The sequence below is a fragment of the Ammodytes marinus genome (assembly GCF_949987685.1).
Source record: "Ammodytes marinus genome assembly, chromosome: 18".
Taxonomy (NCBI): Eukaryota; Metazoa; Chordata; class Actinopteri; order Uranoscopiformes; family Ammodytidae; genus Ammodytes; species Ammodytes marinus.
This window is the reverse complement of record NC_137222.1, coordinates 8484299-8503399: the sequence shown is the minus strand read 5'-3', so window position 1 is coordinate 8503399 and position 19101 is coordinate 8484299. Positions and strand designations below refer to the sequence as shown.

The following is a 19101-nucleotide window of genomic DNA, read 5'->3' as shown; positions in this document are numbered from 1 at the left end:
AATAATTACTCTGACGGACACAAATGTAATACTAATTTCAGCCATCCAGTACAAAAATAAACAAGAGAACACATATTATGCACGCTGAGCGAACACCTCCACAAAGCTTCTTTCATGAGTGTGTCTTGATTATCTTCCTGTAGTTTTATGCGAACTACACTGAAAAGTTTATGAGTACACCACCGAAAAACACTGTGTTTTGAGCATCATCCATTGGGCTGTACTCTAACAGCAAAAAAGTGTTTATGACAAATGACTGCCACCTAGTGGACATAGGAGGGTTCTGAATAAAATGAATCCTTTAATTCAGCAAAAGGTTATAATTGTTACCATTGATACATAAACATGTAAGCTAGTCAAAGTAAAGCTTATTCACAGTACTGCATGGACTATGTTAGGTAACAGCAACATGTGTAAAATAGGAATCTTCAAAGTAACTGTAAATTAGAAAGAAAGAAAATTAGAGTAGCACAAAATAGTAATGCTTAGGTAAAGTACAAGTACTTCAGAATTGCTGAGTACAGTAGGCCTACAGCACTTCAAATACTCAAGGACAAGTACCTGCAATTTACTAAAGACTTAAATATATATTATCTTTACATCTCTACACACTGCAGCTTAGAGAGCTGGGGATGTTTAACGCATTGCAAAGTTTCTTTATTTTCCTTCATGAAAATAAAGAAATTGGCATCACCTTGTTTTGGTCAAGCTGCCTCGATTAGATCTGCAACTTGTCTTCATCCGAATCCAGGGACAGAGGAAGATGAATGGGAGTTATGACCGAGAGACAACAAAAATGGCTGAAAGAACAAAGTTTACGAGTTCAAATAAAGGCAAAACTACATCCAAAACCCAACTGGAAGACAGCCGCCAAAAACCGCATGCTCACTTCATAAGCCAAGCATGTTCCGTCCATTCCAGCCATGACTTCATATGACTTCACCGCCTTCAGTGTTTTAGATAAAAGTGGGGAAATCAAAGTGATATTATCATCTATTACCATCTATTGATGTTAAAATAATCACCCTAAGAAAAGGCAGTGACGCTATTGCATTTTTATAGTTAACATGCTTTTTTTGAGCATATTTTAAACGGTCAATGGTTCACAAAGATAATGTAACACATTGTAATGTTGTCTGCCCTTCTGTGGCTCTAATACGTAGATGTGTGTGAACAGATGTGAAAATGTAATCAAACAAAGTTGTACAAATTTAAAACAGGTCATTTAACGAGAATTTGAAATGCTTAAAAAAACATCTAATGAAACAAACACCTGTGTTTCCTCATAGCTACATTAAACTGTGTTGGAAACCATTTATTAAACATTCATATCGAGCTTACAGATGCAAAAAAGGGGTAGGTTAAGTCACATTTATGTGTTATTTTCTGCACAAAGGAGGAAGCATCCATTTGTATGAGCTGTATAATGAGCCATGAAAGAACACGTTTTTCTTTACGTTGATTATGTACCATTTTGCTAATCTTAGTAAATATCTTGACTGCCTCTTTTGTAAATGTTCATTAAAAATGCTATCCATAACATTTTTTATATTTTGAGTTTCAATATGACGCGGAATCTTTCTTGTCCTTAAACTCGATTTTGGAATATGCTTGAAATATTGCCGTTTTTAACAGATAGATGAGGCCTAATGTAATGTTTTAAGATTTTCCAGAGTTATTTCTTATTCAGTGTAATTATAATTTTTTTAGCAAAGAACTTGATAATTTGTTGAGTGACTGGGAGTTATGAAAATGGCTTTGAGAAGGTCTCCCTCTGGTGGATCAGTCAACTATCAAGGCCATCCAACAACCGGGTGCTTTTTCCCCTGGACTGAAAATTAATTTAACCCTAACCCTAGATCACTGTCTTTGTTAAGTTATGAAGGAGATTTTACAATATGTGGGAAGTTTCATCACTTTGTTCACCAGCTTTGAATTTCTGGCTTCATCAACCTACTTTGCAAATGACAACAATAATGTTACAATTTCATAATGTTACTTCTCCTCATAGGCTATTTTTTTCAAGAAACAATTTTAGGTGTAGACACGATTAAAAGGAAGACAACTGGTGTTTAAGTCACTTTTCAAGCAGAAAAAGTTTTTTTTAATCAGACTGAACACAATTTTGAGGATTCCACTTTGGTCTCTTTGAGGTGCTTTTTCACCAATTGTTGGTGAGACTTTGTAATTTCGATTAATTTGCTTATTGAAAAAAATAATATTCGTCAATGCTCAGTTTATGAATGATTTAGGTATTGGGTGTCTCACTGAAACGGAAACCAAATACCAACATAAAGTGATGAAGTAAAAATAGCTTTCGTGAGAGACTTGTTTAATGTGCTGTGAAAGAACCATATGTTTCTGAAAATTAGAACACAATAAATCATGCATTGCACAGTCAACATGTTTTGTTTAAAGAAAATATCACACAAAAAAATCTTGTATATTGTACAAAAATAAACATCTGTGACGGAAGAGGCATTCAGAGCATTCTGTTTGAAAACAGTTAAATAAGAATAGCAACAACCACTTCAATATTTACACCTGACGTTAAGCGTTTTTAAACCCACCCTCTTTAAATATTCCAGTCAAAGTCTGTTTTTTCGCGCGTGGGTTTCCTCTTCTTGTTCCTCTTAGAGCCTCCGCCTGTTCGAGGTGGAGGCTCCTTGTAGTCCTCTCCCGAGCCCGCGTCCTGCACATTGTCCTGGGTGTCTCTCCAGCTGTCGGGGGCGGAGGGGAAGTCCTCCCCTGGAGAGTGTATAGGCCGACCGTACACCTTGCTCTGCAGGTCGGCGATGTCGTTGCGGATGTCTGCCATCAGCAGGAGCAGGAAGTCAAAGGAGCCTGGAGGGCCCTAGTAGTCAAATACGAAACAAACAATATATGTATAAGTTTTATTTACTATCTTATGAATTTAACATTAGTTAATCTCCTTTTTCTACATTTAAGACAAGACATGGCAGACTAGAACTTCATTTTTTCACTAATACAAGCACTGGTCCATTTTGAGATTTTTTGGCAATTTTCCGTAACATGTCTTCTTACATACTATTATAAATATAAGGTCCAAAATGTACATTTATGTGTTTATTTTACTCAACCTGTTTGCGTCTGTATATTTCTCGTATAACACCTGACCACCTTTAAACAGATATGATCTCAACATTAGCCTTTTTCAATACCAAAATCAACTAAACCTTTTTAGTTGTAGTTTTTTAAGTATTTCGAGGTTATTACAAAAGGATTTGATATTTTTTTTGTCTCCTTAGAAAAAATGCAGAAATTGTTTTATAAATGTTTTATTTTTCATTGATAAAAATGAATGGAAGTAATCAACTGGCTTGATTACTTACAACATTATAACTTTGTGATGATATCTAGAAGTTAAAATGTTTACCCTTTTCTCCTGCAGTGTTTTGGGTTAGATGACATTTCTTCTCAGAAGCGTCACAGGAGATTTTACCAACAGAAATCCAGCTGATCAATGGACTGTCAGGGACTGGCCGCTGGCTACTGTGCTTCTTCTCATGATTGTTAATGTTAGCATCATCAGTGTTTATCTTAGGCGATAATGCTTACCCAGTACTGGACACTATTTACATTGACTTTGACAGTATTACTAACTTTATTATCTAATGTTCAGAACCCTCAGAGGCCTGCTTTTCAGTTGTGTGTGTGTGTGTGTGTGTGTGTGTGTGTGTGTGTGTGTGTGTGTGTGTGTTTTTAAGATCAAATGCATTGTTCTAGATAATGGCAACAAGTTACAATAGTATGGCATCGCTATAGATTATCAAAATCTTACTGGTGGTCCAACAGGCCCGGGAGCTCCTCTATCCCCCTGTGGAAACAAAACAAACATTTAGCTTGGATGGATTACAGTGAGGGGGAAAAGCACAAGAAAAATTCATATTATTCTAGACAGGGCAAGACTTTTTATTTTTTTTAAGAGCTACAGGAAGGGTTAGAAACCACAAATGCCTCGTGGATTAAGCTGGCATATCATTTTAAAGAAACATGTTTTAGGGAAGAACAGATTAGATGTTGTTTTAGCCTGTTAAAGGAACAGTTTGACACTTTGGGAAATGCGCTTATTAGCTTTTTTAGTCCAGAGTGAAATGAGAGGATACCACTTTAATCTGTGTGTGCGTTAGGTATGGCACTGGAGCTGAAGCCGAATTTAGTTTAGCATTAAGACTGAAAGCGAGGCGGAAACAGCTAGTCTGACTTTATCTAAAGTTGAAAAACACGCCTATCCTTCATCTCTAAAACTCACTAATGTGTCCCGTGTCTCGTTTATCCACGCACCAACCTCAAAATGTGTAATAACACAAATGATGGTTTAACAGAGATTGCAGTGCTATGGCTATTACTTGTTACAAGTCACTGCACACAGAGAGAAATAGTTATACGACGTAAAACCACAATGTGTCATTTTGATTCGGTTTTATCAAGGAAACGCAATACGTGTTAATAAGTGAACTATATATTGCTGGTTGGCATATTGAACTTTTGACAGTGCCAGGCTAGCTGTTTATCTTTGCATCCTGTCTTTATTTTAAGCTATGCTATTTGACTGCTTGCTCTAAGTTAATGCAGAGATGTGAGAGTGGTGACCTTTTCATCTAACTTTTATCAAAGAAAATAAATTGTGATGTATTGTATGTACTATTGCTGCAACTGTGACATATACCAGTGAAACCTACAAAGTAAGCTGTTCATATATATTTAAACATACTGTACACGTAGCCTGACTTTGAGGTATAAAAAAAGGTATAAAAAAAAAAACATCGGGGCCTGTTGACCTACGGTAGCACACACACACACACGCAATCATGTTGACCTGACCACTGCGGTTGTTAGCGCGGCTCAGGGTCACACCGAGGCTGTGTGTATTTTGGCAGATGGTTTGGATTTGTTACTCAGAGACACAGATTAACATCTCCCTCCAACCTATCCACACAAACACCCCGGCTGTACCGAAAGAACACCAAGGTACTGGGTCAATAATGAAGATGCACCTAAGTCGATCCATACGTGGTCCGCAGGCTATGCAAACATTGCTAGGGCTAGAACAAGATGAGCATCTATTCAGCTATTCATACCTCCTACTTTTCTTGGTCAGTGTGACATGGATGACCGGTCATTCCTGAATCATTCTTGACCAAAATCTCAATATTGAAAACACACAACCAAACCAGTAATGCTTTTATACAACAGACACGTCTCATCTCCTAATAGGGGTATTTTCCTGATATTCATTTGATTTTTCATACCATTAAAAACCAGACTCCTGTCTACAGTCACTTTTAATTCTGATCATTTCTCCAAGTCTGCCATAAACTAGTTGCACAACACACTACCTCCAGTTGATTTTGACATCATGCTGGAACACAGAGCTTCAATCTTACCGCTCTCTCACTGCGACGACAAATCCATCGTCAAATCAAAGATTGACATGAAGGACTTTCTCGTTCTAGCTCATCTTTGTGCTACCATTAATACGTTCATAATTGCTTTATCTTCATTAATGAATATAACAGCTAAACCTATCTGAATGATAGTGGACCAAGGCCATCTGCAAACATCCATCGTTAGTATTCTTCTGACCTCAGCTGCTCTTCAATTTCCTTTTTAGGAATATCACAAGATGAAAGAAAATGTCCCTGTAACCACGGCAGACTCTGCATTGTACCTCCTTAATCCAAGGCTTAAACATTGTCTGGAGTGTCTTTCTGAACACTTTACTTCAGTGTCCCAGGGATGCAAAGCCAGACAAAAACATTCCAGTTAGCCTTTTGAAAGATGCTTTCTACCTCCTGTCAGCCAATGCAAAGACACAACTCCATGTACTATTCCAGACAACTGCTCTAGCCTAGAGGCATCCAGAGTCTATTTGGCCCAGGGTGCTCCTGTACTACTGTATGTGCAGTTAATTGAACCTATACAAGGCTTCTCAGACACTAAATAATAATGATCTGATTGTGTTCATTTTGATAAGCTAATCTACCCCACCATATAATGCTCCTTTGGTCTCTCTAATAATTCCCAAAAAGAGAATTGAAAAATGCTGCTTGGCACACTTCTCTGAACCTGAAGCAACTTGCAGTGACGCTATCATCTCCTAGGAAAACTCCAGTGTAGGATTTGCGAGGATACTGGCACCGACCTTGTGGTTTTCACCTTAAATAAATCTGGCTAGGTTGAGAAACCTTTTAGCTATTGAGAAATATCTAATGACAGACACAGTGTTGGCAGATGAGCCGAATGTAGCTAGTTGGTTGGTACTTTGAAACCTACCGCACCAACTTCTCCTTTGTATCTGTCTTTTGTTCATTGAGCCAAGACAAATTCTGCTGCCAAGTCTAAAGACTCATCAGCCTGAGGGGTGACACGCTGGACGCCTGCTCTCTTGTCTAGAATAGCTGCCTCTTATACACACGTTCTATTATTAAAATAAGCACACAGATATACATTAACATTGCATCATTCTGACCTCACCTTCAGGCCATCTTTTCCTGGTGCTCCTTCAGGCCCCTGTTTAAAAAACAACAACAAAAAACAACAATTTAATTTCTGTTTCAATCAATCATGTTTGCATATTTGTCAGTTTCCTTTCAATTCAGGTGGACCAGATACTATATACACTCATAGCTTTTGCTTTAATGTGACCACATATCTGATGGTTCTTTCCTGCTTTGCACCAAAGAAATATGTTAATGTTTAAGACTTTTAAAATGAAAAACCGACATATTTTTCCAGCTCCACCTACAACGATTATGGAAGATTAACTTTTATTCCTGCCTCCGGGCCATTTAGCGAGTGACATCAGCTCGGCGCTATAGGGACTGCTTTGAACTCTTTTCCTAGAAAATCATCATTAGTGAAGTGTGAAGACATTGTACATGGAGTAGGGCCAATATTCAAATCTGTACCACACCCGTGAGTCACACGCTAAAACCACATTCATCATCTGTGAAACGCTGACTTGCAGTTGAAACACATGTGTGACCTGGTGGCCAGACCTCATAACTGTGCCCAGAGTCTAATCGGGCTTTTGTGAGGAGAGAGGGACAACTCCCCCACCGGCATGTGTACTGATTTAATGCATTAACGCATCATGAATATAAAGAGTTGGGAATTAAAAGACACGTCCAAATTATTGCAGGTGTTGATGGTATGATTTATTCATAACACGATTGCATAAATACTCACACTTTGAATACTAGAAATATATCTTAATGTCCACATCCTGCACATTCTTGGTGCAGATCCCACACTTTAACATGGAGGGTTCGCACTTGCTGTCAAGACTGAGCACTGTACAAAGACACAGCGTGCCAACGAAAACAGAGCTGGAAAAGGATTGGGCCTGCGGTCTGTTGTTATTGTCGTTGACATGTGTCATCCCTTTCCACCTTTCAAATGTGTGGCTTTATTTAATACAGTTCATGATGGGATAGTTTATGTGTTGCTCCCTTTACAGTATACCTATATACAGTCTATGGTTGCTCCTGTTGCTCCCTGATACAGGCTCCGTTCTTAAAGATAAATCAGGCACAGCTCTCCTGGACCCTCTCTGAAGACCGGTGTTACTAAATTATCTGAAATAATTTTTGTGAGTTAGACAAGGAATCCTATAAAATCTGTAAAAGAAAAGAAAGAAGAAACAAGTAAATAGAGCTTTGAAGTTTTACTGTATTCAGTGCTTTCATCCAAATTAATTAAGTAATTGCGGAAGAAAGTGTTGAACCGAAACAACAGAAAATAAATGGACGTGAGTGACTAGTTTACTGTATCCAAGAAATACTCAGAACAGTTGAAGTCAGAAAACACACATTCATACTTTCTGATTCAGAAGTGTACACTGTTAAATATGAGGAATGTGACTCATTAAATTGTGCATACGATGCTGAGTGATGGTGCAGACTTTATATGAAATGAATGATAAGTGGCTAGATTTCATTAAAAGCATGGAAAAAGAAAGTACTGACCACGGCTCCTCGGGGGCCCCGTTTGATGTGGGACAGGTCTGGTGTGGGTCCGATTGGTCCCATCAAGCCTCTGGGACCAGGAGGCCCAGGGACCCCCAACAGTCCTGTGAGTCCTGGACGGCCCTCTGGTCCTGGATCTCCTAAAACAATCCAGACTCATATTAGTATGCAGACAGCTGAAAAACAAACATACATTTTAGCCATGTTAAAGGAGGGTAACCCCTCAATTGAACTTTCGAGGTTAAATAAAGGAAAATGAAAATGATGTGGCGCTAAAGATGACATGTTGGTCAGATGATCGGTCTGCTGTTTATAATGAAATATTTGATCAACAATTAATTCCATGGAATTATAATCCCTTGACTATTCCTCTTTTGTCAGCAACAGGTTTTCAACAGATAGAGAATATTAATAATGACAGTTTCCAATTCATGAATCCCACTTATTTTGGTTATCCCCTCACTTTTTCACACAAGGTTTGCATTTCTTTGATGTTACCGTAATTAAACAAAGACAGCTAATAATAATTATAAATCATCTGGTACAGATACTATACATTTTTCCCTTGTGATAGCTGCTAATAAATTAATGAAATCCCCATCTGCCTCAGCTGTACTTTGTGTAAAGTGCTTCATACCATCTCAGCTGAATGCAGGACAGTTTCCTTATGCATAATCTGACACTGATTAACTTTTTTAGCTTTGTGTGTTTTTACCTGGAGGGCCGGGGAGACCTGGAGGCCCCGGTAAAAACACGGGTGATGTCAGAATTTTCTCACTGGTCATCTGCTCAGGGACGTCAGCGCTGTTGGACAGCAGGGCCATCTTGAATAAGGATGCAGAAAATAGGTGAACGAGAAGACAATTACAAATAATTGAACGGATGATTTATTAAAAAAAAGAACATATCAAACAAAAAATACTTGGTTAAAGTCTTTTTTTCCTCCATTTGGTAGAAATTTCAAATGTCAAATATCAAAAACTGCATAAATTGGAGTTACATCCAGAACATTCAAATCCTGCAATGTTTCTGATGTCAAACAGGGCAGGAACATTACACACTGACGGGTCAACTTCAAGTAAGATTATGTTAATATGATATACCCGGCCACAGATGAAAGCTGATCTTTGATATGCACCGCACTACAAGCTGTAACCCCGACAGACGGAGGGCCAGGCAACCCCTCTGCATTATTCAACAAGACCAGCGAGAGTTTCTGCTCTGTATGCTCAGTGGCATCTTTGGCAAAAAGTTACCTTTGATCTCTGTATAACATCATGTTGATCTGGTAATCCCACAGGGAAACACGTGAAAAACTTGGCTTTGCTGCAAGGGCCCAACACATTTGGAATTCACTGACACACACACAAACATAAATGCACACACACACACAGACACACACACACACACACTGAGCGAGGTCATGGTTCACCTGCTGATCAGCTAGCCTGTGACCTTGGGCGCAGGTGTTTGATCCTAAATTCAAACTCTAACCTTTCCCATGATATGAAACATTTAAATATATAAAAATGTTCTATACTGTAATAATACAGAGAGGGCATATACAATATTTTCATTTTCTTTTCTTAATACACTGACATTTAGAACAAAAATAAATACAGTTTAGCAGCAGGAGCTCTCAGACCACACAGCTGGAAGCAATATATAATCCATTACAGTCCAAGGTGTTGAGTGCAACTGTTGACAGACTCGCGCTCAGATAGGTTCAGACGCATGCGATTACACAGAGGGGAAACGTAACCCCACTGTTGAGTTTCACACAAATTGCCCCAACACTTCCCACTTACGGACGAAGAAATCCACCAGTTCAGGAAGTTTTTTCAGCCATTTATTCCATTAGGAAGTAAAGGGGCAGCGACAAGTCTCAAAAGAGTTTTTAAAATCTGCTTGCTGTTGTTTCTGAAATACTCCTTGGAGATAAAAGCGAGATTTTTAGGTGGCGATAAAGAAACAGACGGAAATGTTTACATCCAGCTGAATAAAGAAGGTGAATTTAATGCTAACTGGGGACTGTTCGTCACAGAATACCAGAAAAATATGCAGGATGCAAGATTTATGTTTTTTTTTTAATAGTTTAAGGTTTATTGTATAGATGAATTCTAAATTTGCAAACTGGAATGTTTTGGACGTTTTTTCCACCCCCTTACCTTTTGTTTAAGCTGCAGGACAGACATCTTGATCTGAAGGAGATCTTCACATGTGGCTGAGCAAGTTCCAGCGTTCATCACATTATCAGACTTCTCAAACAGATGCACTGCTGAGAGGTGTGGAAAAAAGTTGTTTTATTAAAAATAAAAAATAAAAGACAGATTTAGCATAATTTGTGTGATGTCAAATTGTTTATCCACGAATTGTGTTAAAGCCATCCTTTTGAATGAAACTAAAGTGTGATTACTGTAATGTCAAAATAACTATTTCTGCATAAAATCACTTTTTTAAAAGAAAATTACACAACTGTAATGGCCGATTTCACTCATCTGGTGACAGTGTAATGAGTCCTTGCAACCTGTGTGAGCGGTTTTCACTGTCATTTGCAGGACCTGCGCATTTTGGGTCCCTTAAAACTTACATTTAACTAAGACAAGCAGGTGGTCTAGTAAATGTGTCTGAGCCTAGTCTAGACTAGTGCTGCAGGACTAATGTCTCACTACTAGCTCTATTGCAGCAAGGAATTTTTTTTTCTCTCACAGCTCTGAACTCTTTATTCCGAAACCATAATAAACCATTTAAGTTTGAGCCATAAATTTGCACAATCCCGTAAAGAGAAAAAACAACAACGACAAGCTCACTGGTTTTGTCTCTGGCCTGCAGTATAACGGGCCCTACTCTATGAATGCATATATCTTATGGATGAATGAAAGTGTCTGGACACTATTTTCCACACTATGTTAGAAAGCAGCAGGACATAAAGCAGGAGGCATGTCTATGGTACTGTATGTGCCACAGTGTTCTCGCTCTCCGGCTTCTCCTGAAATGTTATGGTTAGCAATGGAAGATAAACTCATGGGAGGAAGTAGCAAATCTGCACCTCCTGACCGCTTCACCGGCAACTGAATCTGGGGCATTAAAGAAGTGACTTTATTATTGACCCGACCGTTTGTGATGTTTTTCTCAAATGCATCCAGCAAATCAGAAAAGACCAGGGAGTCACGGGGGCAGCGGTGTGTTAGAGAGACAGAACTGTTCTGACATGCACAAGGAGCTGGAGGATGTGTAATGACTACCAGGTGTCTCTATTTGCAGTACCCCCCATCTCTATTTTCATTCTCTCTCTCTCTCTCTCTCTCTCTCTCTCTCTCTCTCTCTCTCTCTCTCTCTCTCTCTCTCTCTCACACTCACACACACACACACACACACAAAATAACAGTGTGTATTGTGGTTAGCACTCACATCACAGTCAGATGTGCCCTTGAATAAAGTGAAAATGTCTGAGTAAAAATTACAATTCTCACCTCTCTCCCCCTTGGTGCATGTTTTCCCATCTTCTTCCAGGAAATAGCCTTTCTCGCACTCGCACCTGTAGCTCCCCACAGAGTTAAAGCAGAGCTGAGAGCAGGCAGACATGTTTTTGTCGGCACATTCGTCGATGTCTATATGTGCCAGTGACCGGCAGAAAGAGAGAGAGACAAGACAGCAAGCAACGAATATAAAGACAATGTAAGTAACTTACAGGACCTATAGGTAACCGTTACCACCGTCTTGATAAATTGTAAATGGTAGACTGTATGTAAATAAACTGCAGCATTACACATGTTTGTCTGTAATTCTTAATGCAAGTTATATACATATATAATACATATTATTTATATATACAGTATCTCACAAAAGTGAGTACACCCCTCACATTTCTTCAAATATTTCATTATATCTTTTCATGGGACAACACTGAATAAATGACACTTTGATACAATGTAAAGTAGCGTGTGTACAGCTTATATAACAGTGTAAATTTACTGTCCCCTCAAAATAACTCGACACAGAGCCATTAATGTCTAAACTGCCGGTTACAAAAGTGAGTACACCCCTGAGTTAAAATGTCCAAATTGGGCCCAAAGTGTCAATATTTTGTGTGGCCACCATTATTTTCCAGCACTATCTTAACCCTCATGGGCATGGAGTTCACCAGAGCTTCACAGGTTGCCACTGGAATCCTCTTCCCCTCATTCATGACAACATCACGGAGCTGGTGGATACTGGAGACCTTGCGCTCCTCCATCTCCTGTTTTAAGAAGCCCCAAAGATGCTCAATAGGGTTTAGGTCTGGGGACATGCTTGGCCAGTCCATAACCTTTACCCTCAGCTTCTTTAGCAAGCCACTGGTCGTTAGGAGGTGTGTTTGGGGTCGTTATCATGTTGCAATACTGCCCTGCGGCCCAGTTTACGAAGGGAGGGGATCATGTTCTGCTTCAGTATGGCACAGTACATGTTGGTATTCAATGAACTGTAGATCCCCAGTGCTGGCAGCACTCATGCAGCCCCAGACCACGACACTCCAACCACCATGCTTGACTATAGGCAATACACACTTGTCTTTGTACTCCTCACCTGGTTGCTACCACACACTCTTAACACCATCTGAACCAAATAAGTTTATCTTGGTCTCATCAGACCACAGGACATGGTTGCAGTGATCCATGTCCGTAGTCTGCTTGTCTTCAGCAAACTATTTGTGGGCTTTATTTTGCATCATCTTTAGAATAGGCTTCCTTCTCGGACGACAGCCATGCAGACCAGTATTATGCAGAGTGCGGCGTATGGTCTGAGCACTGACAGGTTGACCCCCCACCCCTTCAAGCCCTGCAGCAATGCTGGCAGCACTCATACGTCAATTTTCCAAAGCCAACCTCTTGGTATGACGCTGAAAACGTGCATTCAACCTTCGTAAACTGGGCTACAGGGCAGTATTGCAACATGATAACGACCCCAAACACACCTCCAAGACGACCAGTGGGTTGCTAAAGAAGCTGAGGGTAAAGGTGATGGACTGGCCAAGCATGTCCCCAGACCTAAACCCTATTGAGCATCTTTGGGGCTTCTTAAAACGGGAGATGGAGGAGCGCAAGGTCTCTAATATCGACCAGCTCCGTGATGTTGTCATGAATGAGTGGAAGAGGATTCCAGTGGGAACCTGTGAAGCTCTGGTGAACTCCATGCCCAAGAGGGTTAAGGTAGTGCTGGAAAATAATGGTGGCCACACAAAATATTGACACTTTGGGCCCAATTTGGACATTTTTTCTTAGGGGTGTACTCACTTTTGTTGCCTTCAGTTTAGACATTAATGGCTGTGTGTCGAGTTATTTTGAGGCGACAGTAAAATTACACTGTTATACAAGCTGTACACTGACTACTTTACATTGTATCAAAGTGTCATTTCTTCAGTGTTGTCCCATGGAAAGATATCATGAAATATTTGAAGAAATATGAGGGGTGTACTCACTTTTGTGAGATACTGTACATATATATTTATTCATTTAACCTGTATGCACTGTATAAAGGGGGTATTTCAATTCATATGAAAGAAATGACTGATAAAAAGGACGATAATGTTAAAAAGCCAGTCAAATTAATGAATTATTGGCATGGATTAAAAGCCAAATTAAATTATTGATACTCAATTAATATTTCAAAACAAGCTAAAGATATCAAGCAATCCACTTAACATTCTGATGACGTTTATTCTGTCTGACTGGAGTTAAACCTTTAAAGGCTTTTTGGCAGGCTAAGTTTTCACTTGACCAAGCAATCTTAGAGATGGTGTGAAGATGGTTGACTTTCTGTTCCGCAGTACTCCCATAGGATTGACTATTTTCCCCCAAAGTTTTTTTTTTGTGATGTCCTCTAATGTGCTCAAACTCTTAACTGTTACAAATGTGAGAATGAAAAATAATATCCTTGTTTTTAAGGAGGAATTATCTAGATGTGCTGTTGTCCAAGGTCTCACCCAGACAATAGGTCTTCTCTCGGTTTCTGTGGCGCTCGCGGTCGTAGCGGTAGCCAGGGTAACAGGTGCACACGACTCGACCAAAGTGGTCAGTGCACTGTTGCTCACAGGGGGCACCAGCACACACATCATAGTCTGCAAAAAGAAATGATGCATTTCATAAGTGGGAATACAGGAAAACACAAGAGGCAATATACAGATATTTTTCAATTCAAAACATTCTTGCATGTCTGTTATGGGTTATTAAACACTCAGTAATGGCAAAACAGGAGAATAGTCAAGTAAAATGTGTTAAAGACCTTATGGGAAATGATGGGAGGGAATTCCCAAAAACATCCACAAGAAAAACAGACAAGAGTTACATCCAAACATTGTTCCCTACCTTCAGGAATGCATTGACCCAGCACAAACTTGAAGCCCTTGCAACATTTCTTTCTGTAAAATATAAAACGAAAAAGTAATAAAAACACTTGTAATAGGTCCCATGTTTCCATATAATGTTTGACATGTAACATTAATTAAGATATGCAGGATTTGTTGTGATCCAGTATTTTGGTCTGCTTTTACGATTGTTTGTTAATGTGGGAAACATGAAGATGTTTCTCTCACACACAACCACACAGACACACACACGCACACACACAGCTGCCTACAGGTCTCATTGCTGTGTCTGGTCTGCAGCTGCCTGTTCGTTCAGGTCTTATGACACTCCTCTGAATTGAAGTTAAAATCCCCCATTGGCTTGACTGCACAGCGTTTCTTATTTCTCTGTAGAAATTTCCCTTTCTAATTCCTCGTTATTGACCAAATTCTGAACCTCCCTCTTTATGCGTTGTTTGTGTGTCTGTCACATCAATTTCTGTCCTTTCCAATCCTCAAATTTTCCATTGTAATCCCCAAATCTACACTCAGATTTGATGTGATTTCACAAAAGGCGGTGACAAACAGTCTCTAACTATATCCAAATAGTTTACATGTGTGTTTGCAGATGGGACAGTAAAGCAACTTGCTGAGACAACATGAAGTGACAACCTAATGAGTTTTCCTTTTAACATCTTGGCCCGATGCATCATCTCTTCCCACATCTGTGATAACTTTTATTAGCGTTTGTCTCCATGATAACATAATGTAACAATATTTGATCAGCACAAGTCAAATCATAACAATAAGGGATCTGCTCAGAATCTTGGATCAAAGGAAAAAGTGCTACCAGGTGTTTCTTTCAATAAGGACGTGATAAAAAAAACATCCAATTACACCGTTAAGTCATGACAATATAGTGAAGTCCTACTCACTTTAAATGCGGCAATGAAAAAATATCACTCTGTAACGCTTTACAGCTTTCATCCAGGAACAGTTTAGGATGATAGCCCCACTCCTATGGGCCTCTCCATTTTAGGCTAACAAAGCTATGCTAGCGTAGCTGTAGACTCTTAGTCTTGTTTTATTGTGGGAAACCTGGTTGAATGATTCATGTCTTGGCAAATGAACTAATTAATACATTACATTAATTGCATTTGAATGCTCATCCTATGAAATTACCATGCTTACTCCTCAATGACAATGTTGACATTCTGATGTTTAGCAGCTTTAGGCTACTATTTACCATGTTCACCATATTCAGTGAATTAAAGGAATACTTCACCCATATGGAACCAGTGTTTTATCGTTATAAAATAACTATTATAATATAATGAATGAGGTTTTTCTTCCCTCTGTCTTCCCTCAGTCTTCCCTTGGCCCAGCTGTCCTGATAATCCTAACCCTTACTGTGATGTCACAAGAAGGAAACTGTAGGGTTAGACAGTGAGACCATAAAACACTCTTTCTGCCTTTTCTCAGGCTAAGATTTTCCGATTTCAATTTTTTTTGCACATTTATACTAAATAGGCTCTCCGAGTTCAATACGCCTTCATATTCCAAACGGTGAAGTAGGCCTTTAAGCTAAATGCATCAAGAGGCTGGTGTGAATATCATTAACTTTGCAGGTATTTAATCATAAACCAAGGTGATGTCATACAATCCATCCAATACATAGCCAAGGCTAAAGCCACGCTGCTACTGTGGCTTAACTATCTGAAATCCTTACACACAAAACCTAAGGTGTAATAAAGTCAGTGCATGCACATGATACATGGGGAAATAATTTGAGGGAAGAAAAGCAGAACAAGTTATCTGAAGACTGCGAAGCTGACATATTTCAGATTTATTTTAGAGACCTCTCACTCTTAAATGGTCCATTAAAGAGAGACTTGGAACTTGGCCTACTACATTAATACATTTTTAAACCAAGGAACTCTTACTTTCAATTTCTCATCTTATTATGGTTAGATTTTCCATTTGCTATTTAGGAATCAAATGAACCCTCTAAGAAAGAGGTCACGCTTTTTGCAAGAACATCATCACATACATTTAATCATAGTAAAACAAAATAAATCACAAATTCTGCCCCAATCGAGTCTAATGGGTCTACCGACTACACTCAACTGCTTTTACCATCATTTTCATGGGTACAGGATTCACAGAGCAGCCAGGTACTTCTTCACTGGCACAATGGAATATTTACTACCTAAAGAGGGGCCATAAGAACCTCCTTCACTGCACTCAAGGCTCCCACTAAGAATATTAACCTGCAACCACCTTGTTTCAAGTCATGCTGCCGCTTAATGCTGCAGCTTCTGCCGGTGTGATTAATGTAGACGTGTTTAGCTCTTTAGTATGAATACTACCTATGTACTGTAGGGCAGTTTGCTAAAGTTACTGGAACAACTTACATTGCTTCATAAATGAGTGGAAGTAGTGTGTTTTGAGTAGTGAGTGTTTTTATTCAAGGCAACTGTACTGTAAAATGTACCTGTGCATACTGAGCTGTTACAATTAGTTTCCATGTCTGTGTCTTGCAATTTGTGTACCATGCACACACATGTGACAGCTGATCTCAGGAGGTTTTCCTGTGTGACCTTGTATTTCACATCACAATAACATCCCCATGAGGACAGAAGGCACTTTTAGCAAAGAATCAGCTTAGCAAAATAACCAGGGTTCGTCGAACAATCGTGAGAAAACAAACATCTACGTCCGTCTCCAGGAGATCATGAAATATCCCATGGAAACTGGATATGAATATCGCTGTTGGAAGTAAATTTTCCCTGAATCATATCTTTATTAAATTAGGATTCAGAAAAATATAGTCTACCTTATTAAATTATTAAACAATAAAGTAAAAGTGATATTTGGTTACTTTGCAGATGAAAACTCTTTTAAAAACACAATTACAGTATTATCCGGCATTTTCCATTTATACTAATTGAATGAATTTAAAATGGTTGACTTCTTATGTTGTCCCTTTGATAACCTTTTGTATTTTGACATGAGGACATGAAAACAAGCAGACCTGCAGGAGCAGACATCCAGAACTGAGATGGTAATGATGTGACCCGTCTACGAGTTAAAACAACATGCCTGGTAAAGACTCTGGGTGATGGATACTAAGCCGCAATTCAACGCAATGCACTAAAGCAATAAATTAACCTCAAAACAGCTACATGATTTATAGTTGGGGGGGAGGTCGAAATCTCTGTTAAATCTTTGATATGGAGGGTCTCAACTGTTGATTCATGAAAATCACATACCAGATGTATAGCTTTTTGTAATTATGTGTCCAGTTAGAAAGACTTTCAAACTAATGCACTGCAATCATACTATCGCTTACTATAGAGATATTTTTGTTAAATGACATGTTGTGGCAATGGCTAAGGCTGCAATTATTGCTACCAGTCCAAACACACCTTGTCAGCGTTGAAAATGTTTAATTCGCTTGGGGTAAAATTGTGATTTCCCAATGCGTGGGCCAAGTTAACTCTTAATAAGTGACTCTAGATATAAATGCAGTGCGCATAAAGAGTATGGGAGAACTAAGGTCTCTACGAGAGCGCCCACTAATGCTAAAATCGAAAAGGATCTAATTATTTCCAAACAGCTTTGTCTTTATTTAAACAACCGTCTCAGTCAATACCTGGCATTGATTCTTGGAAAGCTATTTAACAGTCCACGTCGGCTCCTTTTCGCTGTGTCTGAGCAGCAGAAACGGCTGAGATCTAATTCAGTCCCCACGGTGACTCACTAGGGGACAGTCAAGGAGCGTGATAGGATTGTTCCTTCAGCGGCTCATCATTTCAAGAAGAACCATCCAAGAGATAAAGAATGGGTAATTGGAGATGAGGCTCTTTATATGACTCGGCACACAAAAGATGACGCACAAGGGCCCTCACCGTCTTTCAGAACGGCAGCTCAAGAATACATTATTGTGCAAGCTTGTTATTTCCTCATGTACTTCATGCAAATCGGCAAACAGATTCAAAACACATGTGGATTTCATTCATATTCATGAGTGTGAGAACAAGAGGAATATCAATACTAGAATATCAATGAGCATGAGTTTGAACACACAACACCCTCCCCCCTCCCACACACACACACACACACAACTCCCCCCCACCCCCCCCCCCCCCCCCACACACACACATCTGACTTCAGACGCACTTGTTCAGAATGAGCAGGAACATCACAGACAATCTGATTGTTTTGCCACCTGTGCCTTTTCTCACCTAAAGGCCATTGCATTTTTCCAATGATCCGTATCATTTTACGGGGGCCCCCTGAAATCTAGACATAGATTAGTCTGACCTCAGTTACCCGGGGTGAACCATAAGCACTCTAATTACCTTATAAACATTGAACCTCCCCTAAACCAACATGGTGGACCAGACCGGCCTGGCTTTGCCTTGTAATGAAACACAAATTCACAATGACCCATGTGAGCCAAAGTGGGAACGACTACAGTACAAGTCTTGTCCAAACAAAAAAGTGGATGAAGAAGACAAAGAAGCATACAGTACAGTACACACACCTTCACACGAGGGCCCCACTTCCTCACATCCCAGCATGCTCCACTCTCTATCGGGGATAACCATTACAAAAGTGAAGGGTATCACGCACACAAACACACACAGATGTGAGACAACACATGCAGACGGATCAATGTAGGCTTATTTGTCCAGCAACGCTGCCAGTGATATATACAATAACATGTCTGCATTCCACTGGAGAGAAGATGTTCGTCAAAAGTGGTGAGGACACAACTCCTAC

General features: G+C 39.5%; 1 protein-coding gene across 2 annotated transcripts in view; it reads right to left on the bottom strand.

The window, feature by feature from the left end:
* Positions 1 to 2139: 2139 nt before the first annotated feature.
* ccbe1 (collagen and calcium binding EGF domains 1) overlaps positions 2140 to 19101 on the bottom strand; it is a 34066-nt gene continuing 17104 nt past the window's right edge. The window contains exons 3-11 of one of the 2 annotated variants that reach the window (XM_080046326.1): positions 14336 to 14388; positions 13954 to 14088; positions 11465 to 11602; positions 10160 to 10269; positions 8707 to 8815; positions 7992 to 8131; positions 6499 to 6534; positions 3803 to 3838; positions 2140 to 2854 (exon numbers count right to left, since the gene is read on the bottom strand). In XM_080046326.1, coding sequence (XP_079902452.1) covers positions 2576 to 2854; positions 3803 to 3838; positions 6499 to 6534; positions 7992 to 8131; positions 8707 to 8815; positions 10160 to 10269; positions 11465 to 11602; positions 13954 to 14088; positions 14336 to 14388 — 1036 coding nt within the window. In that variant the 3' untranslated portion in view covers positions 2140 to 2575. Of the gene's footprint in view, positions 2855 to 3802; positions 3839 to 6493; positions 6535 to 7991; positions 8132 to 8706; positions 8816 to 10159; positions 10270 to 11464; positions 11603 to 13953; positions 14089 to 14335; positions 14389 to 19101 lie in introns of both variants that reach the window. The other variant, XM_080046327.1, reaches the window with a different exon arrangement.